Below are 24,616 nucleotides of genomic sequence, written 5' to 3'. Positions count from 1 at the left end.
AGAAGGCAATTAACTTAACAAATTACAAAGTAGGCATCAAAACTCCACAAGCACTTGATCTCTCTAACTAATGCTTATTAGTTACTAGTGCTTATTGAAACTTCCCAATTCCAGTACTTTGGCTTGTTCTGAATTAATTAGAGCTATTTCCTCTCACCCAAATACTCCTACAGAGGCCACTCCTAAGGCTGCCCTTCCCACTTCTACCTTGCCCAACATAATATTCACCTTGATCTGGAACATGCCATTATTCTAATTATCCCCATGGCATCTATGCAAAGTACCTCACAGAGGACTCTTAAACAGTTACCCAGCGAAGTCATGGAGGGGGACGCAAATGGGTCTCCTCATTTAATGAGCCAAACCCAGGATCAAAGGCAACCACACAGCTCATAACCAAATGATACTGAGTCAAGGTCAGACACTGGGACTGCAGCATCATGGATAATCATCTTTATTAAACTCTAATACCAACAATGACTTGTCAAGTGTTTTATATATATGTGTGTACATGAAATAAAAGGCAATAAGTTACCAAGGATTTTGATTTGTGGCAACCTGAAACAGAAGCTTGCTTGGTTTGTTCCATTCAAATAAATGAAAAGGCAAAGGCACCCATCTCCCCATGCCAACTGCAGTGACTCGGCTGCTGAGGTGCTTTGTTTCCCTACACAAAGTGGGTCCCTAGCTCAGTGAGGAGGCCCGGCAAGGCCCTGAAGGAGGCATGCAGCCCTAGGCCCCCAAGAGGAACTTTTGGCTCAGAAAGCCTATTGGCTTTCTGCTAAATCTCTCAGAAGTTGGAGAAACTGCCCCCAACTAGAGGTTACTGGGCACAGTAAAACACTGTGTAAATTCATTTTCTTTCCTATAAACACAAGAAGGCTAGCCTAGATGTCTCCACTACTTCCCTTCCAGTGCTGTCTATAAACCTATGTCTAACTTGCAGGCAACTACCCTTTCCTAAAAACACCCTAGCAATGAGACCTCAAACTTTCCACGGGTGGCCTGGATCACTCCTGCATTGAAAATATTCCAGTGAAGCACTTCCAAGTGCAGGTGAGGTTCATGGATACTACTTACATAGAACATTCACCCCAAAATGCCTTTTTTGCTTTTATTTTTAGAGAAGTTGTGGTTTTACAGACCCATCATCATGCAGCAGCAAGAGAAAAAATTAGAGATGGATTACAGGCCTCTCATAACAGGCAGGGCAGGGAACATGGAAGCCCCAGGTTTTGCTCAAGCCATCTCCACTGACCAAGACTAGGGCTAAGCCCAGAGCCAGATTTCATGCCCCAGTTTAGAGTTCCTTCACCAATATGCCTATTATTCAATAACTCTGTGCAACATTGAGAAATAAGCCTTGTGAATTATCACAAGGGAACTGTTTACACTTGGAACCAATGAAAATTTGAGGTGGTATTTAGATATCCCTCTTCACAGTAAAGAAGCCACATGAACTTAAAACTCAATTACATCCATGCAGTCATTTTAAAAATACATATAGAATAGATAAACAAATCTTCTCAAACAATCTTTACTATCTTCTCTGTATTGGTACACAAATAAAGCATCAATAAACACTCAAGATAAACAAAGAAAAGCTGCCTCAGCTCTGCCCCGTGACAACTGCTGATAGGACAATTATATTCATGAGGACTTTGCTTTAGACTGAAGATAATCACTCATCAGATAATTACAAAAAAAAGGCCTTGTAGAAGGCAGTTTTGAGGACCATGGATTTCTCCCACCCCAGTGTGAAGGTCCCTTTACAAAGTGACTTTCTGTTCCTCCTATCCTCTGCCCTGCCTATCTGGAGTTACCTCGAGAGCAGATAAGGAAGTAACCCCAGACTAATGGAAAATGAGAAGACAAAGCAGAGCAAGCAAAGCGCCAGCAAGCACCAACTGTCACACACCATAGGGAGGTGAATCGACCAGGGGAACCGCCCAGCCAACCCCTAGAACCATGAGAAATAATACACTGTCACCGCTTCAAATTGCTAGGTTTGGGTTGGTTTATTACACAAACACTCAACTGAAACAGAACTTTTTCAAGCATGAAGAGGTCACATCCAGGACACCTAGTGACCCCTCTCTCTCAATACTCTTTCTGACATGACTCTTGAGAAATGACCGTGCTTTGTTCTCTGCCCCACAATCTAAAAACATAGCCTCCATGGTTTGACACCAATTTTCATCTGCTCTCAGACTTCAGATTCTCAATGCTGTAGAGACTCACCATGGGGCCATATGCCACCATGTTCCCCCAGAGTTGTATTGCTGCCCTCCCTGGAGAAGACTTAGCCCATCTGTGCAAAGCCCAGGTTTCAGATACAATTTGGAAGTCTTCAAGTTACACTTATCGGAAGAAAAGGTTTCTAAAAGACTTACTTCCGAACCTCACAATCCGAATCATGAACACTGCAGAGCTAGGGAAAAATCTCAAAAGATCTTGAGACCTTATTTCAGGGAAACTCTAGATGGAGAAGGGAGAGAGAGAAGCAAGTAACCTAGAGATTCAATAGGCTTTTTTTTTTTTAAATATGACAATTTCATTCATTTAAAAAGCTAGTACCAGCTATTTTAGTAACTTTTCATATTTCCAGGTCAAACTCCTCATGGCCATCTAGTTTAGGACAGCCAGAAAGTTGGGAACCTCTATTTTCCACCAAAAACAGTATCTTTTTCACTCCCTCAGAGGAAGAAGAAGAAAGCCCCTGTCGAAAGTTCTGCACAGGATGTCTGCTCTCCAGGAAGAGAACCCACCACACTGTTCTCTAGTGACAATTTGTTCCTTTATAGCTTCAGGTATCCTATTTTCCTCCAACAGTATATACTCCTACTCCTTTCCTTTAACTGCTGACTTAAAAAAATTTTTTTTTTTTGCTTAAAATACAATACACAACTTCTCTAATAAAGAAAAATACTGTACAAAAGGATAATTAAAAATATGCTTCAAAGGATCCGGGCAATTCTTAACTCAAAGTCTGTACATCAATTTATAGATTGCTCTGCCTCTCTCTGCTCATCCTGTTTTTGGTTAAATCATCATAACTGTCTGAGGTCCCATCTTTGGATCTCTGATGCCACCAATACCCTCCCCTGTACCCAACACTCCTGGAGACCCAACTTCTACTATGACTCATCCCTCTGCAATAGTACCCCCAAACTCTCTTCTCTTTCCAACTGCTGAGAGGGATGCACTCTCCCACAGCATGTAATTTGCTTGATCTTGTATATATGTGGCAACTCAAACTTTTGTTTTTTTCTTGCTGCCTCCACACCTTGACTTTAACTCCTGGCCCCTAGCCTCCCATCCATCACCCCTAAAAAGACTCAAGTCCTTACAAAGCCCTTCTTGGTGATCTCATGTCTTTCTGCTTTTACCCATGCTTTCCCTGAGCATGGAATGCCTGGCCCCAACGTCAGGCTGCTTCCTTACCCTGAGAGCTCGGCATACCTGACTTCCCTCAGGACACCCTTCTGGGTCCTCTCTATTTTAGCTGTTGTTGAACTAACTGTCCCACTGGACTGTGTGCTTGGGGTACAGGACCATTTGATTTATCAGTGTCCCTGTACCAAGTCCACTTCCTGGGACACAGCAGCCATCCAATACAGTCCTTGAATAAAACAGTAAATCTGTGTCCTGAGCTGCAAACTGCTATAGTAATAAAAGTTAAGACATTATTTCAGGTTTCTTATATTTTTCTAAGGTAGTAATTTTATCTTGCAAACTGAACTATGAATATAAACTCCTTAAGAGTAAAATACTGTGCTCAAGTTAGGAAGACACCTCAGCTGGTTTAACTGATTTAACAAAGTCGCCATCACTGAGATTCCTCCTCACAGATGGAGTAGGTACATCATCAAGAGCAACCTGAAAATGCTGTTTAGCAGCCTTAATGGCTGAAATCCCATTTAAGTATATAGGGCCTTTAAATATGTATACATATATTTTTGTTTCCTAAGTCAACTATATAAGAAACTAAAGTACTCTACCATGATACTTCAAGCACCAAACTGTCATTACCTAAAATGACTTGTGAATTCTTCCCAAAGTTAAATTTAAGTGGCCTAGCAGGGTGCTCAACAGATCTCTGAAAACAGTTGTTCTTTGTAAAGGGAGCATATTCAGAATTCCCTACACTCTCTCTCCTGGGTGAGGCCCCTGCTCTGCCTGATGACCCTTGGAGGCCACACCTATATCAGGTACAGAGAGGAGCTGAGGGTGACTTAGAGATCCAAGGTCAAATCCCTGGAGCAGAGTACCCCCCTTCCCCCATCAGAGGAGGAGTCTGCTAGGCTTGGACAGAACTGGGGGCATTCCCATGGGCCTCTGTTTTAAAGCATAGCCCAGTTAAGTGTAGCACCAAAACTGTAGAGCAGGAAATCAGGTGTTCACCCTAGGGGACAATGTGTGTCTGGTGCTTTTCCTCCACCTAGCTGGTTCACTTACAGAAAACAACAGGATTGCATTTCATGAGCATGGAAGGAAGGAGCAAAATGGCCTCAGTGAGCACAGCAGCGTAGGCAAGTTTCCAACTCACCCTGTTTGCCTGCTTTTGAGAGATGTGAGTTGACATCATCTTGTTTCTACAACTTCAATGCTTATACAGGGCTCCACCTAACTCCTACAGCAACCATGTGCGGTCAAAAACCTTTTTATTATACTGACAATTTAAAGGCTTGAAATGAGAAGACCGAAAAGATATGGACATCAGTTGAACAGGAATAGGAAGCCAGGCTTTAGGAAGAGGGCAAAGGGGTCGAATAAGAAGGCACAGAACAGGGAAAGAGAGCTCAGAGGTACAGATGAAGGTTGTGGAAAACCAAAATAGTCAATAAGCCCAAGGAAAGATACAACCAAGAAGGCCAAGAAGGAAAAACAGTGGCTGCATGGGATGGGGCTCCAAGTTCACCCACTACCTCTAGCACAAGTGACCAAGGGAGCTATACTGAAATGTTAAACTTGGATCCTCTTCGGCAGGACCAGGGTGTGTGTGTGTATGTGTGACTACACACCAGGGCTGTACCTGGGGCGGGCACAGGTCCATTCCTAAATAAAACGAGACAATGTCCAGGCCAGACAAGTGGCTTATCAGTTCTCAATTACATGTTTGTTTTAAGCATTAATGATAATTTAGCATTGACTGCGTTTTTAAGGCATAAACAAAAATAAGATATAACATTTAGCTTATTCCCAATATGACCGAGACCCTAATGAGTAAAGACTTTAAATGCTCACTGTCACAGGCCTTGCTGAAGGCTTGTATCAGGGCGGTCATGTGATCATTTGTGCTTGGGCGGGGTATATAGAATGGAGAGCAGAGACACCAGACTAGAAATAATGGACAGGAGAATGTCTGACAGTCCAGGAGAGAACCAAACCAAGGAACGAAAAGGAAAAAAAACAATGGCTGAGACACCTAATGCAGAAGTTAAGACCCTTGGTTATGCCAGTTAACTGGACACTTAGGGCAAGGAAGCAAAAAGCACTGAATGTTCCTAGAGATTATCTTTGGGAAATGAGGCTGGGCTGAAGAAGGAATTTCCAGCTCTACACTGTTTGCATACTTTACCACAAATATAATTTTTGCACAATTCAACACTTTTTAAAATAAAAGTTGTCTTTCAAAATAGGGATATAACTAGCAACTGTAAGTCATAAAACCAAATGTAAAAAAGTAGCTTTAAATTTTAATTACAAAAATTTAAATGTAGTCTGATAATTTGATTATACTCAGGAATTACAGTTAATTTTGTGAGGTATGGTAACAGCATGGTAGTCACAAAAAAACACCCTAACAGAGTCACACTGATGTATTTTTGGCAGAGATGGCACAGGTCTGGGACTTGCTTTAAAGTACTCCAGAGAGCCTCCTGACCCAAACAAACCACCAAACAAAAAAAGCAAATGGAGAATTTTTAAGATTGGCAAAATGTAGACCCCTGCTATGCTCGAGTGGTAGCTCTCTCCATGGAAGTTCATTTTATATTCTTCTTTCTACTGTCATGAGTGTCTCAAAGAGCAGAGTAAAAAGTTTTAAAAGATAGTCCTAGGAAAGTAGACTACTGAAGATGCTAAGTCTGCTCTGTTTCTGCCAGATAAGGAAAAAACTCAGTCCTAGCAGGTCCCCAGAAGCCCTCTGCAAAACGGAGCGGAGAGAATGCATACAGCAGGGGAGATGAAGAATCTGGCCGCATAAGAAACCTGGCCTCATGAGAAAGAGCTCAGCATTCCTCTTCTGAAACACAAATGAGAAATCAGATCATCTATCTAAATCTAACAGTATTTCTAATTCTAATGCCTGGTTAAACTACTTGTTTCTAAAACGAGCACAAAGGAAGCACTCAATAAAATTAACTGTTTTTGAGGCTAACCTTTGGCAGGTCACAGCTGCCTTTGGAAATGTGATGAAAATTATGGATCATCTCCCTAGAAAAACATGTACATATACTGTTTTAGGCAAAAATCAACTTGAAGAGGTGTTCAGCTCCACTGTCTGGGATAGGAAAGGAGGGATGGCACCGCAAGATGACAATGGCTTAAACCAGGCTAAGGGCTTCCAAAGTGGGCACAGGGTACAATCAGGGTCACTGGAGGACACGACTACTGACTGTGCCATCCCTGTCCTTTCTCCCTCAAGGCCCTCTACAAGAGCATGCATGTGACTCTAGCAAAATACCTACTGGAGAATCACTGTACCTGAAATCAGGGCAGCAAAAGCTGGGCCCACTGATCTGTATTTTCTTATTATACAAGGAAGTCTCCCTCAGCTCAAGGATAGGAGTCAACAATAGCTGGCAGATATGGTGCCTGTCAGTAAACTTTACCATCATCCTGTGCCTCATGTGGGAAAGGGACAGGCACTGCAACTGTCCAACCCCAAGTTCAGGAGACTTTCCCACTGCCTTCTGGTCATCAAGGGTTATTTTCATATACCACTATGTAGTAAAAATACATTTAAGAAAAAAAAAACCATCATTTACACATCCATGGGTCTAAGAAACATGTAGCTATTATGCCCCATTTGGAAAAAAAAAACCAAACTTTTCAAAAGGCTTCCAGCAAGAGCAGCTGTGACAGTTTCAGCCCAAATTTTAACAGTACTATAGCCACATGGTTGATAGTCTACATCCACCACCCACAGACCAGTCTGATTTTAGGCAATCATAAGCACATGACACAAGTACACGTGTTGTTTTCTTTTCCTTGCATACAACGAGTTGTCATTTGGTTGCTATTAGCTCTATATTCAAATATAATGTAAAATACCTCTGTTGGTTCCAAAAAAGGTTACGGTTGAGAAAAGAAAGACACAGGGAAATACCTGAGTACAAGACCACAACCTTTTGACTCTGAAACCTGTTTTATTCTAAAATAATCTTGTAGGAATTGTCTTTAGAAATCTCTATCATTCAACTTAACAAAAGCAGGGATCATTTTCGCAGGATGCTACTTTCTAGGCAATGCGTTTATAGACTGAGGAGCTAAACCTCAGATTTCCTCTTAAAGGAAACCAGGTCTCAAGGTTCCATCATGCTCCAAGAGCAGCATGGCTCCCAGACTGCCACGCAGTGAACCAGTGAACGACTCAGTGAGATCCCTCCATCACTGAGCAGTGAACTTCAGACCAAGGGTAGCATTCTAGCCATCACATAAATGTATTCATTCTTAAATGTTACTATAACTTCAAGACATAGCTTATTCACAGGGTCCAGCTGCCTTTTGACAATAAGACTCCAAGATTCAAGAGTAGGGAAAAAGCCAAATTAATGGTGATGATAACCAACATCTGTTGGACACTTTCTTTGTGCTGATACTACATATATTCTGCTTTATCCCTCTCAACAACCCTAAGAATGAGGAACAAGGAGGTTGGGTAACTGTGGAATCCAACTTCTTACTACTACATTTACACTACACTGCCTTCCGTTAGGCTCGCAACTTCACCTGAAAACCAACAAGTGATTTTAAGACTTATAAAAACTCATTCATAAAACATGTTACAGGAAAAAAGTCTGTCAGTAGGCATGGTTTTTATAAAGCAAACATGCAAAAAAAGGAAGCTTACAGAGGTACCCTTACTTCATAGTTAATATAGAGAAATTAGAAAGAAACCTCTGAGGAATTTACTTTCAATTACAGGAGAAAAATGAACATAATTATTTCAAATGTCATTTATACAGAAATTACACGAGATAATTTTAAGGCATTTAAGATATAAAAGGGTCTTCTTAGGACTGTTAGGACACATGAGCCTCATGAATATCCGTTCTTTTCCATGAGCTTTCTTTTCTTCAAAGTTTTTGTCCTAAAGTAGCTCTTAGTGAGATTCTGGAAATGGTGCAAGTGCTTCTTTGTATCCTTGCAAGGATAAGAAGAGTTGTCTATTTCAGGGACCAAAGGCCTTGAGTTCATCAGACATCAAGGAAGACTGGAAAGCACCTCCAGAGAGTGTTGTTTCAAGCCAGACTGGAAAGCACCTCCAAAGAGTGTTATTTCTTCTGGGTCCAATTCTGACAACCATGTTTTGGTCTGATGTAGAAGAGCTTGGCAGTGCTGGGCCTCCAGGTGCCTTCCTTCTGGTGGGTTCCTCAGGACACACGCACTTACCTGGAGCTGCAGATCAGCATCCAACATACCAGACATGGTGAAGACAAGGGATCCTGGTAAGCCTTACCTTATGTACACTTTTGGGGTTTTCCAACCAAGCATAATACATTTCTTCCACATAGTTCGAACTAGTCCCACTCAAGAAGGGTTCAGCAGCGACAGGTGCAGTATAGCACCGAATTTGTTGACAAGTCCTAGCTACTGCCAATCTGTTCTGTGAAAATGTCTTAACAGTCTGCAAAACGGTCAATGGCCTCAACTTAGCAGCACAAGTCCTTAAATGAAACATTTTTGTCTTGAAGCCTCTCACGACTGCCTGTACAAAAAAAAAAAAAGAAAGAAACCAAAAGGAAAAAAGTAAATTTTAGTAGATAAAGCCATTGGGGAAAATAATCTTGCCAGCTTCTGGTTATTTAGGAGAAAGATTTTCATCTGTAAATGTATTTGCAACAGGGTGCTGTTTGTGTTAGTGCCTCAGCTCATGCTACAGGGAGCCCCAAAGCTGTGACCATGTCAAGACAAAACCAACCAGCAATTCAGCACATACTATGTGCAAAATACTGTGCTAGACATGGGGAGAGGAATATACTGCAGAGGTTAGGATCATCACACAAAGTCCAAACTCCACCTCGAGGGAGAAGATATAGCCTATTGTATAAGGATAAACACACGAGGTTGTAACACTTATCCATTCTGTAAAACAAGTACTTAAAAGGCAACAAGGATTAAGGATTAGGATTAATTGCAAAATGAGAAAGACACTTTCTAATCTAGCCACTAACCATTGCGCACCTGCTGTAATCAGGGTACATTCTGGAGAATACAGAGAAATTAGAAAAATATTTTGCTTGCCCTCAAATAAGTTATATTTGAGCAGAGGAGAAAAAAACATTAAAAATAATACAGAGAAGTGCTTGGAAAGGTATAGAAAATGCTGACAAAATTCCATGAAGGAGTCAGTCCTTCCAGGTTGGAGGGAGCAGGGAAGTCTAGGAAAGCTTTTGGGAAAGCTGCAGTTAAGCATTGGGCCTTAAGGGTCAGGAAGGATCTGGGTGTGAAGGGGAGAACCAAGACAATGCATTATATATGGAAGAACCAGGAGGAGGAAGGAGCGAGATGGAAAAGTGTGAAGGAGCATAAGGAGAAGAGCAAGAATGGTTTTGAGCTGGAAAGAACAGTGAAGGTCAGCTGGAGGGGCCTGGCTGGAGATCCTGAGTGCTATGTAATGGAGCTTAGCCACATTTCTAAGAAAGGGAGTCACAGCAGGTCTGAGCAAGTGAACAAGTAGGCTCTACATAGACGGAAAAGAAAAGTACATATAATAATCATTAAATGTCTATTCACAACTACTACCCGGTAGCAAGCAACTTGACAAGTTATGACTCTTATATAAATCCCCACAAACTCCCTAGAAAGTAGGCATCAGCCCTTCCATCTCATAGTTAACTTTTCTGAGTTTCAGTTTCTTTAAATGTCCCCCAAGTTCACCAGGCTGTTAGCAGCAAAGCACAGTCTTCTTGACTGCAGAGTCCTTGTTGTTTCCTCCACAGGGAATTGCCCTGCCCACGCCTATAACCTGGTTCCATCAGGCAGGAAGCCCCCTTCCCCACCAACCAGGTGCTTGCTAGGCTCATAGAGAATGTGGATGTCTGTGAGCAAGTGGCTCTGTGAGGCTGGAACTACATCCCACGTTCATACTTCTGAAAGAAGCCAAAGCTCCAAAATAGGCTACGAACTCCACAGAAATGAATCTACACAAAACTCTCTTCTATGTTACATATCCTTCCTCTTGGCCCAAATGGGATCAGAACACACATAAAAGACACTGAGCAAGAGGACCCAAGTCCCATTTCTTCTCGGGCATGCTCCCCTGTTAGGGAAAGGTGGGGTGGCAAAAGGAGAAGCCAGAACAAGTGCTTAAAAACAAACTAAACTAACAAAAACCTGCTCCTTAAAAATTACAGATGAAAAAGCAATACATTTTGGATATAGACTATAAAGTGTGATTTTAACCCCTGGGTTTTCACTTACCTGAGAAATTGCAGGTTTTAAGTTATTTCAAAAGCTCTCCTTGCTCCAACTACAGTATGATTTTTCTACTAATAAATTTAAGACAAACAAAAAGCCCTAGCATTGACAGCAAAAATACTACTACTGCTGCTTTCAATGCTATTTTTTATTACTTGCACCCAAAGGAAAACATTCTTTTTTTTTTTTTTTGGTCTGATGTCATTATTACCTAGGTAGCTCGAAACACCCTCCCTGATCATCTCTAAGTGGGTTTTTCTTCCTAGAATCCAGCAGCTTCACTTCTATTCTGAGGTTACTGCAAAAACCCAATGAACAGGTACTGTGCTACCAGCCAAAGAACTGCTCATTTCATTCATTCTTTCTGAAGGGTCCTTTCAATATGACCCTGTACTTCTCTCTCTCTAAGCCAACTTGGTAGGTGAACTCATTGCCCTCCCCTCTACGTGGGATATGACTCCCAGGGGTGTAAATCTCCCTGGCAACACGGGACAGAATTCCCTGGATTCACTGGGACATGGCATTATGGGACTGAGAAAGCCTTCTTGACCAAAAAGGGAAAGAGAGAAACAAGATAAAAAGTTTCAGTGGCTGCAGACTTCCTGGAAGTAATTCTTGTTTTTTTTTTTTTTTTTTTGCATAAGTAGTAAAGTTTATTAGAAGAGAAGTTTAACAAAAAGAGAAAGTGCACGTTAGAGACGTTAACAAGGGCGTGCTGCGTGCCCACGGGGCACACGCTGAGCGGGTTGGATTTAACTCGCTTTACAGGAAATCTTGTAGGTAGCAGTTTCCATAGTAACCTTTGAGTACTAGGTGTCTTCTTTGTGCAGGTTCCCGGAGGTAATTCTTATGCATTATATAGATATCCCTTTTTTTAGTTTATGGTGTATTGGCATGGCTAGAGGGAAGTGCCTGAATCTGTTGAGTCATGTTAGTAGCCCTGATTCCTGAAGACAATTGTGTAACTATATAGCTTTTACAGTTTGTGTAATCATGAAAACCTTGTGTCTGATGCTCCTTTTATCCAGAGTATGGACAGATGAGCAAAAAAATAAGGATAAAAATATATAATGTATCTCAATAAATTTGCATTTCAAAAATAAATAAATAAATAACCAGATGCTTGCTGGGCTCATAGAGAAAGCGGATGTGTGTGAGCAAGTGCCCCTATGAGACACTTTTATTCCCCCTGTGAAGGAATAAAAGGTAAAAAAATTGGGTAGACTGAAACACTGGTGGTCAATGAGAAGGAGGGGAAAGAATATGGGATGTATCAGTTTTTTTCTTTTTTCTTTCTTTTTCTGGAGTGATGCAAGTCCTCTAAAAATGATTATGGTGAAGAATACAAAGCTATGTGATGATATTCTGAACCACTGATTGTATACCATGTATGGACTGTATGTGTGTGAAGACTTCTCAATACAAATATTTCTTTTAAAAATGACCCTGTAAATAAACTGTGTATGTTAGCTCTCTGCAGTCAGGGTCTGGCAAAAAGACTAGTACTGCCCAGAAGCTGGCAGAATAGTTAGCAACGTTCAAATGACTCAGCAGAAAAGCTTTCCTACTCCACCCAGGGATGGTCAGGAAAAATGTTTTCAGTCCATAAAGTGACAGATTCTACAGAAGTGAAGAGAGCTCTTGCTACACTTACATTTCAGTTGGGAAATGGTATTAAAAACACACAAAAAGAATGAAAACCTCTGGTCTACAATGTAAGGTCTTAAGATCCAATTCTAGGGTTCTTTGATGGATACAAATTCAAGTCCAGGAATAGCACATCATTTGATAGGGACATACAGAGTTCACATACTTTCATGAAAGTGTTTTGATTTTTTTTTTTGCTTAAAAGAATACATGTGATTATGAGGCTTGTTCTTGTGAGGCCTATGTATGTAGTGGAGAAGCTTAGCCTACCTATAGCTATGCCTAAGACTCACCTCTGGAGGACCTCTTTTTTTTGCTCAGATATGGCCTCTCTCTCTCTCCAGGCCCAACTCTGCAAGTGAAACTACTGCCCTTCCCGCTAAGTGGGACATGACATTCAAGGAGTAAAATCTTGCTGGTGGTGAAGGATATGACTCCCAGGGATGAGCCTGGCCCTGGCACCATGGGATCAAAAATGCCATCTTGATCAAAAGGGGGAAAAGAAGTGTAACAAATAAGGTATCAGTGGTTAAGAGAGTTCAAATAGAGTCAAGAGGACACTCTGGAGGTCATTCTTATGCAAGTTTCAGTTAGACATTTCTACCCATCATAACTTGCCAACCCCAACCAAAACCAATCCTGCCAATCCTAAAGAATACCTAAGGCATTATATAAGAACAAAGGTTCCATGCACTAGGATAACTTTCCAGAAACCTACAACCTCCAGATGGGTCCCTGGATCAGACAAGCCCTAAAATGCAGAGGGGCCAGTCTTTCCAGAACATCAACTAGCTCCATCCCCCTATCCCATATTACTGACAGCCCTTTCCCACATGAAAAAGTTAGAATGGGCATAGCCCAAATACTCCTGAAGAGTGGGAGAAAGATCAAAGGTGATGATGGAGTTATACAGAGAAGGTAGGATTTAGCAAATGAGTATGAGTGCTAAATCATATTGATATTTCTTTCAGTCTCCAGTACCTTACAGCAGCTAGAAATAAAAGCCCAAAATTGTGGAACTGTAAACCATATTAACATCTGAAATCTGTTCTACAATTAATTGTTGCAATGTAATTTGAAATGTATTGCTTTTTTGTACACATATTATTTTTCACAAAAAAGAAAAAAAGGAATATAACAGATAAGATAGGACTTAACAAATAAGTGTGAGTGTTGAATCATTATACTGATATTTCTTTTGGTCTTATAATTCAATAATAAAAAGGCAAATTAAAATTTGCTCCTTTTAAAAAATAAGCAAAGGATGTAAATAAACATTTCTCCGAAGAAGAGTCACAGATGGACAATAAGGGGACATGAAAAGATGCTCAGTTTCAGTCACGGGAGAGATGCAAAAATCAAAACCACAATGAGATACCACTTCACACCCACCAGAGTGCCCACAATAAAAAAGACAGACAATAACAAGTGCTGACAGGAATATGGAGAAACTGGAACCCCATACCTTGCAGATGGGAATGTAAAATGGTGCAGACACTTCGGAAAGCATTTCTGCAGTTTCTCAAAAAGTTAAACATAGAGGTACCATATGACCCAGCAAATCCATTCCTAGGTACATATCCAAAAGAAATGAAAATGTACGCCTAAACAAGTGTATATATAAATGTTCATAGCAGCATTATTCATAATAGCACCAAAGCAGGAACAATTCAAATGTCCATCAACTGATAAATGTAGAAACAAAACGTAGTACACATTCATACTGTGGGATATAATGGGGAATATATATAAAAAGAATGCAGTCCTGACACGTGCTACAACATGGATAAACCTTGAACACATTATGCTAAGTAAAAGAAGGCATTAACAAAAGACCAACATGTGGTTTCATTCATATGAAATGTTCAGATTAGGCAAATTCATAGACAATAAGGAATTAGTGGTTTTCTAGAGCTAGGGGAGGGAAGATTTTGGAGAGTTAGTGATAACAAGTCTGGGGTTTCTTTTAGGGGAAAGAGAATATTCTAAAACTAGGTTATGCTGATGGTTACACAGCCCTCTGGATAAACTAAACACACACTGAGTTGTAAAATTCAAGTAAGTGAATTGTATGATATATGAATTATATCTCAAAGTTGCTAAAAAAAGAATATGTCTGAGGAAAAAAGGTAAGTGAATCTATCAGCACTGATAAAGCACACAAAATGACACTAATTTCAAGATGCAAGTATAAATTAATTTCAAGATGCAAGTATAAATCTGTACAGTTGGAAAAAATAAGATAAACTGAAAAGCAAAAACCAAAGGAAATTTTGCTTTTAAAGGTTAAATGCCCTGCCCTGAGGAAATGGCATTCTGAAACATGATTTAGTATGAAGTATGAAGCCCTTGAAGCCTGTGACCTAGAACTCCCCAAGTTAGGCAGGAAACATTTTAGCTGAGGACCTACCACCAAGTCCCTACATGTACCATGTGAGAAATAAACTGACTACTGATGCCTATCAACAAAGCGTTGGCTAGGCAAAGGGGTAGTTAAAAAGGCAATGTCTGGCAAAAAACAGCCTGTGCACACACTGTCCCAGGAAATGGGTCTGTGAGGGAAAAAATCTCACATCATCAAGTGACCGTTACCCGATGTCCATTGCCTGACAACCATTTTAAAAGAACAACAGCTCATCTTGAAAATATTTTCCATTTTCTTTTTTTTCAGTTCCATACTCTCTAATCAAGATCCACATGATGACTCAAGAAGACAATTCTTGCTACATACCCATGGCTGTTACTCAGAATCTGCAATTATTTTCATTTTAGTAGTGATTTGAAATACTTAAGTTCAGAAAGAGTATAGACCTAAATTCTCGCTCACTGCCTGACAATCTCAAACAACTGAACATCTCTCACTCATATCTGATTAAACATGAACCGAGGGATAGATAGTAGTGTGGACTATTTTTACACTGCAGAGGTATTCTATCATGGCTAGATAAGAAACATTACTAAGCTTGCAGGGTAAATAAAGACTACGTTGATACTAACTGTATGAGACAGTAAACACATCACTTAATCTGTGCTTCAGTTTTCTTAGCCATAGAATGGAGTCAGCAATCACTTCTGCTTTCACAGAAGGGTTTTGTAAATAGCGCAAATATGAAAGCACTTTGCAAAATTAAAAGTATTTCTATGACTTAAGAATTACAACTCACCAGGCAAAAGAGACCAAATCATGTTATCGCTTAGAAAAGTTAAGGGCTCTCAAGACAAATATAAACATTAATTAATTTAGAGCAATGGTTACTCTGTAATTTCTCTCTTCTAAATCTGTGGCATTAGTAGACCAGGCCTCTGGAAAATGAGAACCCAGAACAAGCCTGGATGCCCAGGACTGAAGAGGTTTTGGGCCTTCCCTAGACATAGCTCCATCTGCTTAAAGTTGCACATGCCTGTGGTGGACTGAACCACAAAATGCGCAGGTAAGGGGTAGGTGACAGGCACTTTTTACCAGTGCTGATTACAGATGTGAATTATTAAATCTTTATGGAAGGCAAGGCAATTTGTCCAAGTTTATTAAAAATTTTTATACAGAACTTCTGTTTACTGCTAAGCACAGCAAGAAACTAAGAAGAGAGGGAGGAGGAGGCAGAGGAGAGGGAAGAAAGTGAAGAAGCAGAAAAAGGCAATGACAACTCTGTAAAGTGGAGAGAAGACAGTCAGGGTCCTCAGGACCACAGAAAGACAGGTTGAGCTCCTTGAGCTTTCTCTTTGTCTTGTATATCCCAGATTAGGGAGTGGAGAAGTCTGCAACCCAGAAATGCTGACAGATACAGATGAAAAGCCTCAATCAGTGCATCACCAAAGAACAGGAAACAGCTTAGTAACACAGAAAACTTTTAGACAAATGCTCCACCCTAGCGAAACACCACAGAGAAACTGCAGTCCCACCCACACCCAGGGGTGTCAGAGTGGGGGAGGGGACATTTCATTCCCACATGGTAAAATAATAAGCCCTCACCACCACCCTGCCTCCCACCCCAGCAGTAATAAGGCACCTCTCCCACTCCCAGGCATGGTGTTATTAGCAAAGGCCTAACAGCAACCGGGAACTCTTACTTACCTCCACCCAGCCATAAAAAGGAGGCTCTCACCTACAGACACTAGGTGGCCAGAAGGAGAACCTTAAGTTCTATCCCACCAGGCAGTAATGAGACAGCAGTGTCAGTGGAAAATAACAGAAGCCCTCTAAATAAGATCCAGAGTCTCCCAGGTTTCTATTAAAGATCACTTGTCATACCAAGTTTCAGGAAGATCTCAAACTGAAAAAGTTAATCTACACATGCCAACACAGATGACAAAGATGTTAGAATTATCTGAAAAATATTTTAAAGGAGCCATCATAAAAATCCTTCCATGAGAAATGGTGAACATGCTTGAAACAAATGAAAAATATAAAGTCTCAGAAAAGAATTAAAAGACATAAAAACCCATATGGGAAATTTAGAACTGGAAAATACAATACCACCAACTCCCCCGCCCCCCAAAAAATCAACAGATGGGTAAAACAGCAGAATGAGGACAGGAGAACAGAAGAAAATCAGTGAACCTGAATATAGTACAAAAGAAATCACCCAATCTGAACAAGAAAAAAATAGACTAAAACAATGAACAGAGCATCAAGGACATGAGGAACTATTAAAGAACATTTAATACTTTTGCCATCAGTGTTCCAGAAGGTAAGGGAAGAAGGAGAGGCTGAAAAAGTATTCAAAGAAAGAATGGTTGAAAACTTCCCAAACTAAGAAAAAGGTATAAACCTACAGATTCAAAAAGCTGAGTGAATCCCAACAAGATAAACCTAAAAAAATCCAGGCCAAGTATCTTAGTTTGCTAGGGCTGTTATGACAAATACCATAAATTGGACAGTTTAAAAAGGAATTTATTGTCACACAGTTTTGGAAGCTAGAAGTCCAAAATCAAGATATTGCCAGACTATGTTTTTTCCAAAGTCTGTAGTGTTCTGGTGGTACCTTTCCAGCATTCTCTGTCACATGTCTCATGTTCCTCCTCTGGTTTCCTCTGACTCCATTCAAATTTCCACTGCTTTTTACAAATTTCAGCCATACTGGACAAAGGCCCACCTTGATTCAGTCTGGCCTCATCTCAATTGGATCTTCGAAGACCCTATCTACAAATGAACTCATATTCACTGCAACAGGGCTAAGGACTTGAACATACCTCTGTAGGGGACATGATTCAATCTAAAATCCTAAGACGCAGAGAACTTTTGAAAACTAAAGACAAAGGAAACTCTTAATAACAGCAGCTAGAGAGAAATGACAAATTACCTATAAGAGAAGAACAATTCAAATAACAGCCATGTTATTTTTTCATCAGAAAAATAAAAAAAAAATAATGGCTTCTTTTTTATCAGAAGCCATGGTGGCCAGGAAGAAGTAGCACCTTTTTTAAAGTGCTTTAGGAAAAGAACTGTCAATCTAGAACCATCTACCCAGCATACATCAGGAGTGAAAGGGAAATCAAGATACCCCCAGATGAAAGAAAACTAAGAATTTATCATCAGCAGACCTAAATCAAAAGAATGTAAAAGTGGGTAAAGAAATTATCTGAACAGAAAAGAAACTGATAAAAGAAAAAAGAAGTCTTGGAACTTCACAAAGGAAGAAAGAACAATGGAAAGAGCAATATGAGTAATTACAATACCAATCTCTTCTCTTCTTGAGTCTTCTAAGTTATGATTGACAGTTGATGCAAAAATTATAACATTGCCTGATATGGTTCTGAATTACAGAGTGGGCGGGCCATGGTGGCTCAGTGGCAGAGTTCTCGCCTGCCATGCCAGAAACCCGGGTTCAATTCCTGGTGCCTGCCCATGCCAAAAAAAAAAAACAAAAACAAACCCAAAACACTGTAAATTACAGAGAGAAAATATGTATGGCAATTTTAAATGGAGGAGGGTAAAGGGACATGAAGGAAGGTAAGGTTTCCATATTTCACTCAAACTGGTAAAATAATGACACCAATAGAATTTGATAAGTTATATCTATATAATTTGATGCCTAAACATGCAAAGAGATAAACTAAAAAAGCACAATGGATAAATAAAAATGGAATCCTAAAAAAGTTACAATAACTCACATGAAAGCAGGAAAAAGAAAACAGAAACAAAAAAAACCAGAATAAACAGAAAAGAAAGAATAATCTAACATATCAATAATTACACTAAGTGTAAATCATCTAAATACACCAATTAAAAGACAGAGATTGGCAGAGTGGTTAAGAAGACTCATTTCAAATAAAATGATATAGGCAGGTTGAAAAGGATGAAAGAAATATATCATGCAAACATTAATCAAAGGAGAGTAGGAGTGGCTATATTATAAAGAGAGAGAGAGAGAGAGAGAGAGAGAGAGAGACTTCAGCTTTATACCAAAAAAAATTTAGCAAAGATAGAGAGGGACATTGGATAATGATAAAAAAGCTCAAAAAGTTAATCTACCAAGAAGGCACAGCAATCTTAAATGTGTACACATCAAACAACAGAGCTCTAAAATGTAACCAAAAACTGATAGAACTGAAAAGAGAGAAGATAAACCCACAATTAGATTTGGGAAACTTCAACCCTCTCTCTTAACTGATAGATTAGTTAGACCTATAGAAGGTTATAAAAGAACTCAAGAAAAGTACAAACTACCATAGCTCATCTAATAAGTAATGTAAATTTGATAACCCTATAACTATTTAATGAAATTTAATTTGTAATTAAAGAGCACCTGAAAATGAAACAGGCCCCAATGGTTTCAATGGAGACTTCTATCAAATGCTTAAAGATGAATTCATTTCACTTTACACAATCTCTTCTAGAAAATACAAGAGGAAGGAACACTTATCCATGCATTTTATGAAGCTAGTATTTCCCTGAAACCAAAACCAAGCAAAAACAGTACAAAAAGGCTTCAGACTAATATCTCTCCAGAATATAAGACAGATCCTTAACAAAATATTTGCAAATAGAATTTAGCAAAATATAAACAGAATTATACACCATGACCTGGGAGGGTTTAGTCCAAGGATGCAAGGCTAGTTCAATATTTTTTGTTAAATGTAATGCACCAAATTAACAGGGTAAAGAAGAAAAGTTACATCACCACATTCATCAATGCAGATAAAGCACCCAACAAAATTCAATACCCACCACAATAAGAAAAAACCCTCAGAAAACCAGGAACGGAGAGTGTGCTGGTTTGAAAGGATGTATGTCTCCTAGAAAAGCCATGTTTTAATCTAAATCCCATTTCATAAAGCCAGAATAATCCCTATTCAATACTGTGTTTGAAACTGTAATCAGATCATCTCCCTGGAGATGTGATTTAATCAAGAGTGGTTGTTAAACTGGATTAGGTAACAACATATCTCCACCCATTTGGGTGGGTCTTGATAAGATTCTGGAGTCTTATAAAAGAGGAAATATTTTGGAGAATGAAAGAGATTCGGGGAGAGCAGAAAATGCTGCAGCACCACGAAGCAGAGTCCACAAGTCAGAGACCTTTAGAGATGAAGAAGGAAAATGCCTCCCGGGGAGCTTCATGAAACGAGAAGCCACGAGAAGAAGCTAGCAGATGATGCTGTGTCTGCCACGTGCCCTGCTAGGTGAGAGAGGAACCCGGATCACGTTCACCATGCGCCTTTCCAGATGAGAGAGAAACTGTGACTGTGTTTGCCATGTGCCTTCTCACTTGAGAGAGAAACCCTGAACTTCACCGGCCTTCTCGAACCAAGGTATCTTTCCCTGGATGCCTTTGATTGGACATTTCTATAGACTTGTAATTGGGACATTTTCTTGGCCTTAGAACTGTAAACTAGCAACTTATTAAATTCCCGTTTGGAAGCCATTCTGTTTCTGGTATATTGCATTCCGGCAGCTAGCAAACTAGAACAGAGAACAACTTTGTCATCAATGCAATAAAAAGCATCTACAAAAGTCTATAGCTAACATTATATCTACTAGTAAAAAGAATTAATCCTTCTTAAGATTGGGAGCAAGCTAGGGATGTCTACTCCTATCCTTCTAGTCAACAACACAGTATTGTACTGGCATTGTAACCAATGTAGATAAGGCAAGAAGGAGATAAATTCAAATAAGAAAAGAAAAAATAAAACTGTCCTGATAAGCAGATGACATGATTGTCTATGTAGAAAACCACAAGGTATCTGCAAAAAAAAAACCTCATAAAACTAAAACTCTTGTTAAACCAGTGAGTTCAGCAAGGTCACAGCAAACAAGATAAACATGAAAAAGCAACTGTATTTCTGTCTACTAGCAATGAACATGTGAACACCAAGACTCTAAAAACTGAAATACTTAGGCATGAATCTAACAAAACATGTAAAGCACAGGTGTGCTGAAAACTATAAAATGCTAATGAAAGAAATCCAAGGTCTAAATAAATGGAGAAACATATCATATCCACGGACTGAAAGAATGAATATCACAAAGATGTCAATTCTCCTCAATGTGATACACAGATATAATGCAATTCCTATTAAAATTCCAGTAAAAGTTTTTAGAGATAAAGGTAAAATTATTCTTAATTTAAATTTTTATATAGAAAGCAAAGGAACTAGATTAGCTAAAACAATTCTGAAAAGAATAATAAAGTGAGGGGAATCAGTCTATCTCATTTTAAGATTTATTATATGGCAACTATAAAGACTGTGAGGTTGGTGGAGGAACAGACACAAAAACCAATGGAAAAGAACAGAAGCTCCTAAACAGACCACACAAGTACCACCAACTGATTTTTGATAAGGTGGAGTAAGGATAATCATTTCAACAAATGGTGCTGGAGCAACTGGGTATCTCTAGGCAAACAAACAAACAAACAAACAAAAAAACTCAACCTAAACCTTTACACCTTATACAAAAATTAAATCAAAATGGGAATAGCTTTAAATGTAAAATACAACACTATAAAACTTTCAGAAAAATATTTAGGAGAAAATCTTTGGGAAAAAAAAGTTAGGCAAAGGTTTCTGAGACTTGACACAAAAGCACAATCCATTAAGTAAAAAACATAAAATTTAAAAGTTTTGCTTTGCATAGACCCTATTAAAAGGATGAAAAGACTACAGAAAATATTTGCAAACCTTTGTATCTAACAAAGGACTAGTATCTAGACTATTAAAAAAAACACCATCAAAACCCAATAGTAAAAAAAGCAAATGATCCAATTATAAAATGGACAAAAGAGAGGAAGACAAATTTCACCAAAGAGGCTATTCATATGGCAAATAAGTGCACAAAAAAAGTTCAATACCACTAGCTATTAGGGAATTACAAATTAAAACCAGAATGAGCTACTACTACACATCTATTAGAAAGGATAAAATAAAAAATAGTGACATCACCAAATGCTGGCAAAGATGTGGATAAACTAGTTCACTCATGCACTGCTAGGAGAACTGTAAAATGGTACAGCCACTCTGGAAAACAATTTGGCAATTTCCTAAAAAAACTAAACATGGAACTCATATGACCTAGCAATTGCATGCCTAGGCATATATCCTAGAGAAATAAAAACTTATGTTCACACAAAAACTGTTACACAAATGTTAATAGCAACGTTCTTTGTAATAATATCCCAGTCTGGAAAAAACCCTGACAATGGGGAATAGCTAAACATACTGGTGCATCATACCATTAAATGCTACTCAGCAATAAAAAGGGACTTACTAATGCTACACACAGCAACCTGGATGAATCTCCCAGAGGATTATGCTAGTGAAAAAGCTAATCTCAGAAGGCTACATATTGTATGATTCCATTTATATAAAGAAGATGAAATGACAAAAGCACAGAAATGGTGAACAAAGTGGTTCGCCAGGGGTTAAGCAGAGAGTGGGAATGGGAGGAAAAAGGGTGTGGCTATAAAAAAGGGAACAAGAGGTGTATTTGTGGTAATTAAAGTGTTCTGTATTTTAACATTTATTAGTCAATATCCTAGTTGTGCTATTGTACTGTAATTTTGCAAAATGTTACCATAGGGAAAATCTGAATAAAGAGGACAACTCTATTATTTCTTTTAACTGCACATGAATCTACAAGTATCTCAAAATGAAAACCAGCTCAAAATTTTAAAAATAGAGGTTATTTTTTTAAAAAATGAGGGTGGTGAGGCATGAGATAGGTTAAAAGCATATAGTAAATACGGGAAATATTTGGTATTTCATAAATTCTGCAATTAAACAAAACCAAGATTGGCATGTTTCTGAAATTCTAGTTAGTCTTTAAAAGTAACTGAATTCTGGTAATGGCTGCATAACTCTGAATAAACTATAATCACTGAATTGTACACTTAAATGGGTGAATTGTATACGATGTGAATCATATTTCAATGAAGCTGTTATTTTCTAAAAGGCAACTGAAATGTGGAAAGTGCTAGCAAAGCTCTGGTAATGGATGGTGGTGATAACACAACACTGACAATGTAATTAATACTGCTGACTCGTACACTTAAAAATGGTTAAAACAGCCAATTATATACATATATATTCATGTATATAAAACCACAATAAAATTAAAAAGAAAAAAGTAATAATAAATGAGTGATACACTGATCTTTCTCCCACTATCCAAAATTCAGTACTCAACTAATTTCCAAAGCTGGAGGAGTGTTAAGTATTTTCATATGGAATGGATCTACATAGCAAAAACGGTGGCTTGACTGTTGCACCTAGTGCTGGAGTGCAAAAAGGCTTCAACCCCAAACCATTCATCTTAAAAACTGCTTGGAGCAGTGTACCTGGAAATCAGACACCAGCACCTGCTTCAAAGCAAAGAACTGAAAACAAGGCACAAAGAAACGTAATTCGGAGTTCACACTTTGGACCGCTGGTGAGTGATCTCTGTTCTGAACAAAGGAGTAGAAGAGCTGGTGGGGGATACATGAGGGTCAGTCACGAAGTTCTTGTTTACCAAGAATAAATGCCACGGCTATCCTGTGATGGTGTTGCCACAAGTTTATTAAATCTCCCTATGCAACAACTTCCGTGTATATTAAAATGCCTTTTCAAAAGGGGAAAATAAAAAGGGAATTGTGTTCCCATAGGAATTGACCTTCAGTTCAATCAAAATGTCCCATAAAATTTCCAAAAAGGTGTAATTACGGTTGCGAGATTACTCCATAGAGAGATAAATCGACTTATCCAATGTCATTACCGAGTGAAGCTGCAGAAGGGACAGCCAAGAATTCCTAGTCCAAGAAATGCAGCCAACCTAATAATATTCTACGTGTGTTCTGATATAACAATGGTGGGGGGACACAAGCCAGAAGAGGCAACAATTACATAAAAAGGCCATTCAATGCCCAGGTATTGGTGGGGGGCGGGGGGACACCTCAGAAGGACACAGAGATGAGCGCGTACAGTTCGAAAATCAAGAGCGGAATTGTGGAGCCCCAGGTCTCCACACACCTGCTCCCGCCCTACACAGGAAAACTAACGGATTAGAGGACAAAAGGGGGAGATGCAGAGGGCAGGAGAAGTGAGCTTCCTGGAGGGCGCAGTGCCCGCCTGCGGCTCACATTCCTCTAATGAGCGTGTGCGACGCGTGCCCAAGGGATCCCGGCCCGAGACAATCCGCCCGCATGCCTGGGAAGACCCGGGGACAGCGCCCTCGGAGGGGCCGAGGCACTGGCCGACGAGCCGGGAGAAAGCTCGCTCCTCGGAGAGACTGCAGAACCCCCAGCGGAGCCCAAGGCAGCCTGGAGGGGCGCGACCCTGCCCGGGACGACCCCTCCCACGTGACGCCTGCTCGCGACCTTGTGGGTCACCCTGGAAGCGGCTGCAGCCCATTCCCTCACATCCGCCCGCCGCGGAGGCCCCGCCCCCATCGAGCCGACAGCCAATTCCGAGCCCCTCCGCGCCCCGAGCGAGCCCTTCGCACCTGTCACTCTCAGCCCGCCAGGCGACCACCGCCGCCCTATTGGCTGCAACTCCAGTCCCTCAGGAATCCCCCCCAGTTCCCGCCCACCCCCCTCCGTCACCTCCGCTCCATCCCCGCCTCACTCCACTGTCACCGCGGCAGTAGCAGCGAACTACGGCGCAGCGGCCTCGCCCCCTGGCCGTGACCTCCGCCTCACTGGCCGCACGCGCAGAGGCCTCCCCGCACCCGCGCCCGGGCCTAGCCGCAGCTACCTGTCTCCCGCCGAGGCTCCGCCCGAATGAGGCGCCGACACCGTACTCCGGTAGCACCAAACTCTTGGTCCCGCCCCCTGCGTGCTTCGTCAGCACGTCGCCCGCCCCGAGGGAGTGGAGTACGCCCGCCCCGCCCGCGCCCTGCACCGGTACT

General features: G+C 40.3%; 1 protein-coding gene across 2 annotated transcripts in view; it reads right to left on the bottom strand.

Moving 5' to 3' along the window:
• The window catches only part of OGDH (oxoglutarate dehydrogenase), a 136,221-nt gene extending 111,638 nt beyond the window's left edge, over window positions 1–24,583 (bottom strand). For both annotated transcript variants that reach the window (XM_077118310.1, XM_077118299.1), the window contains exons 1-2: window positions 24,463–24,583; window positions 8,687–8,935 (exon numbers count right to left, since the gene is read on the bottom strand). In XM_077118310.1, coding sequence (XP_076974425.1) covers window positions 8,687–8,908 — 222 coding nt within the window. In that variant the 5' untranslated portion in view covers window positions 8,909–8,935; window positions 24,463–24,583. The remainder of the gene's footprint in view (window positions 1–8,686; window positions 8,936–24,462) is intronic.
• Window positions 24,584–24,616: the final 33 nt, after the last annotated feature.

This window comes from Tamandua tetradactyla, chromosome 1 (assembly GCF_023851605.1).
Source record: "Tamandua tetradactyla isolate mTamTet1 chromosome 1, mTamTet1.pri, whole genome shotgun sequence".
Lineage (NCBI taxonomy): Eukaryota > Metazoa > Chordata > Mammalia > Pilosa > Myrmecophagidae > Tamandua > Tamandua tetradactyla.
The sequence above is the reverse complement of the archived record's forward strand: the minus strand, read 5'-3'. Positions and strand labels throughout refer to the sequence as shown.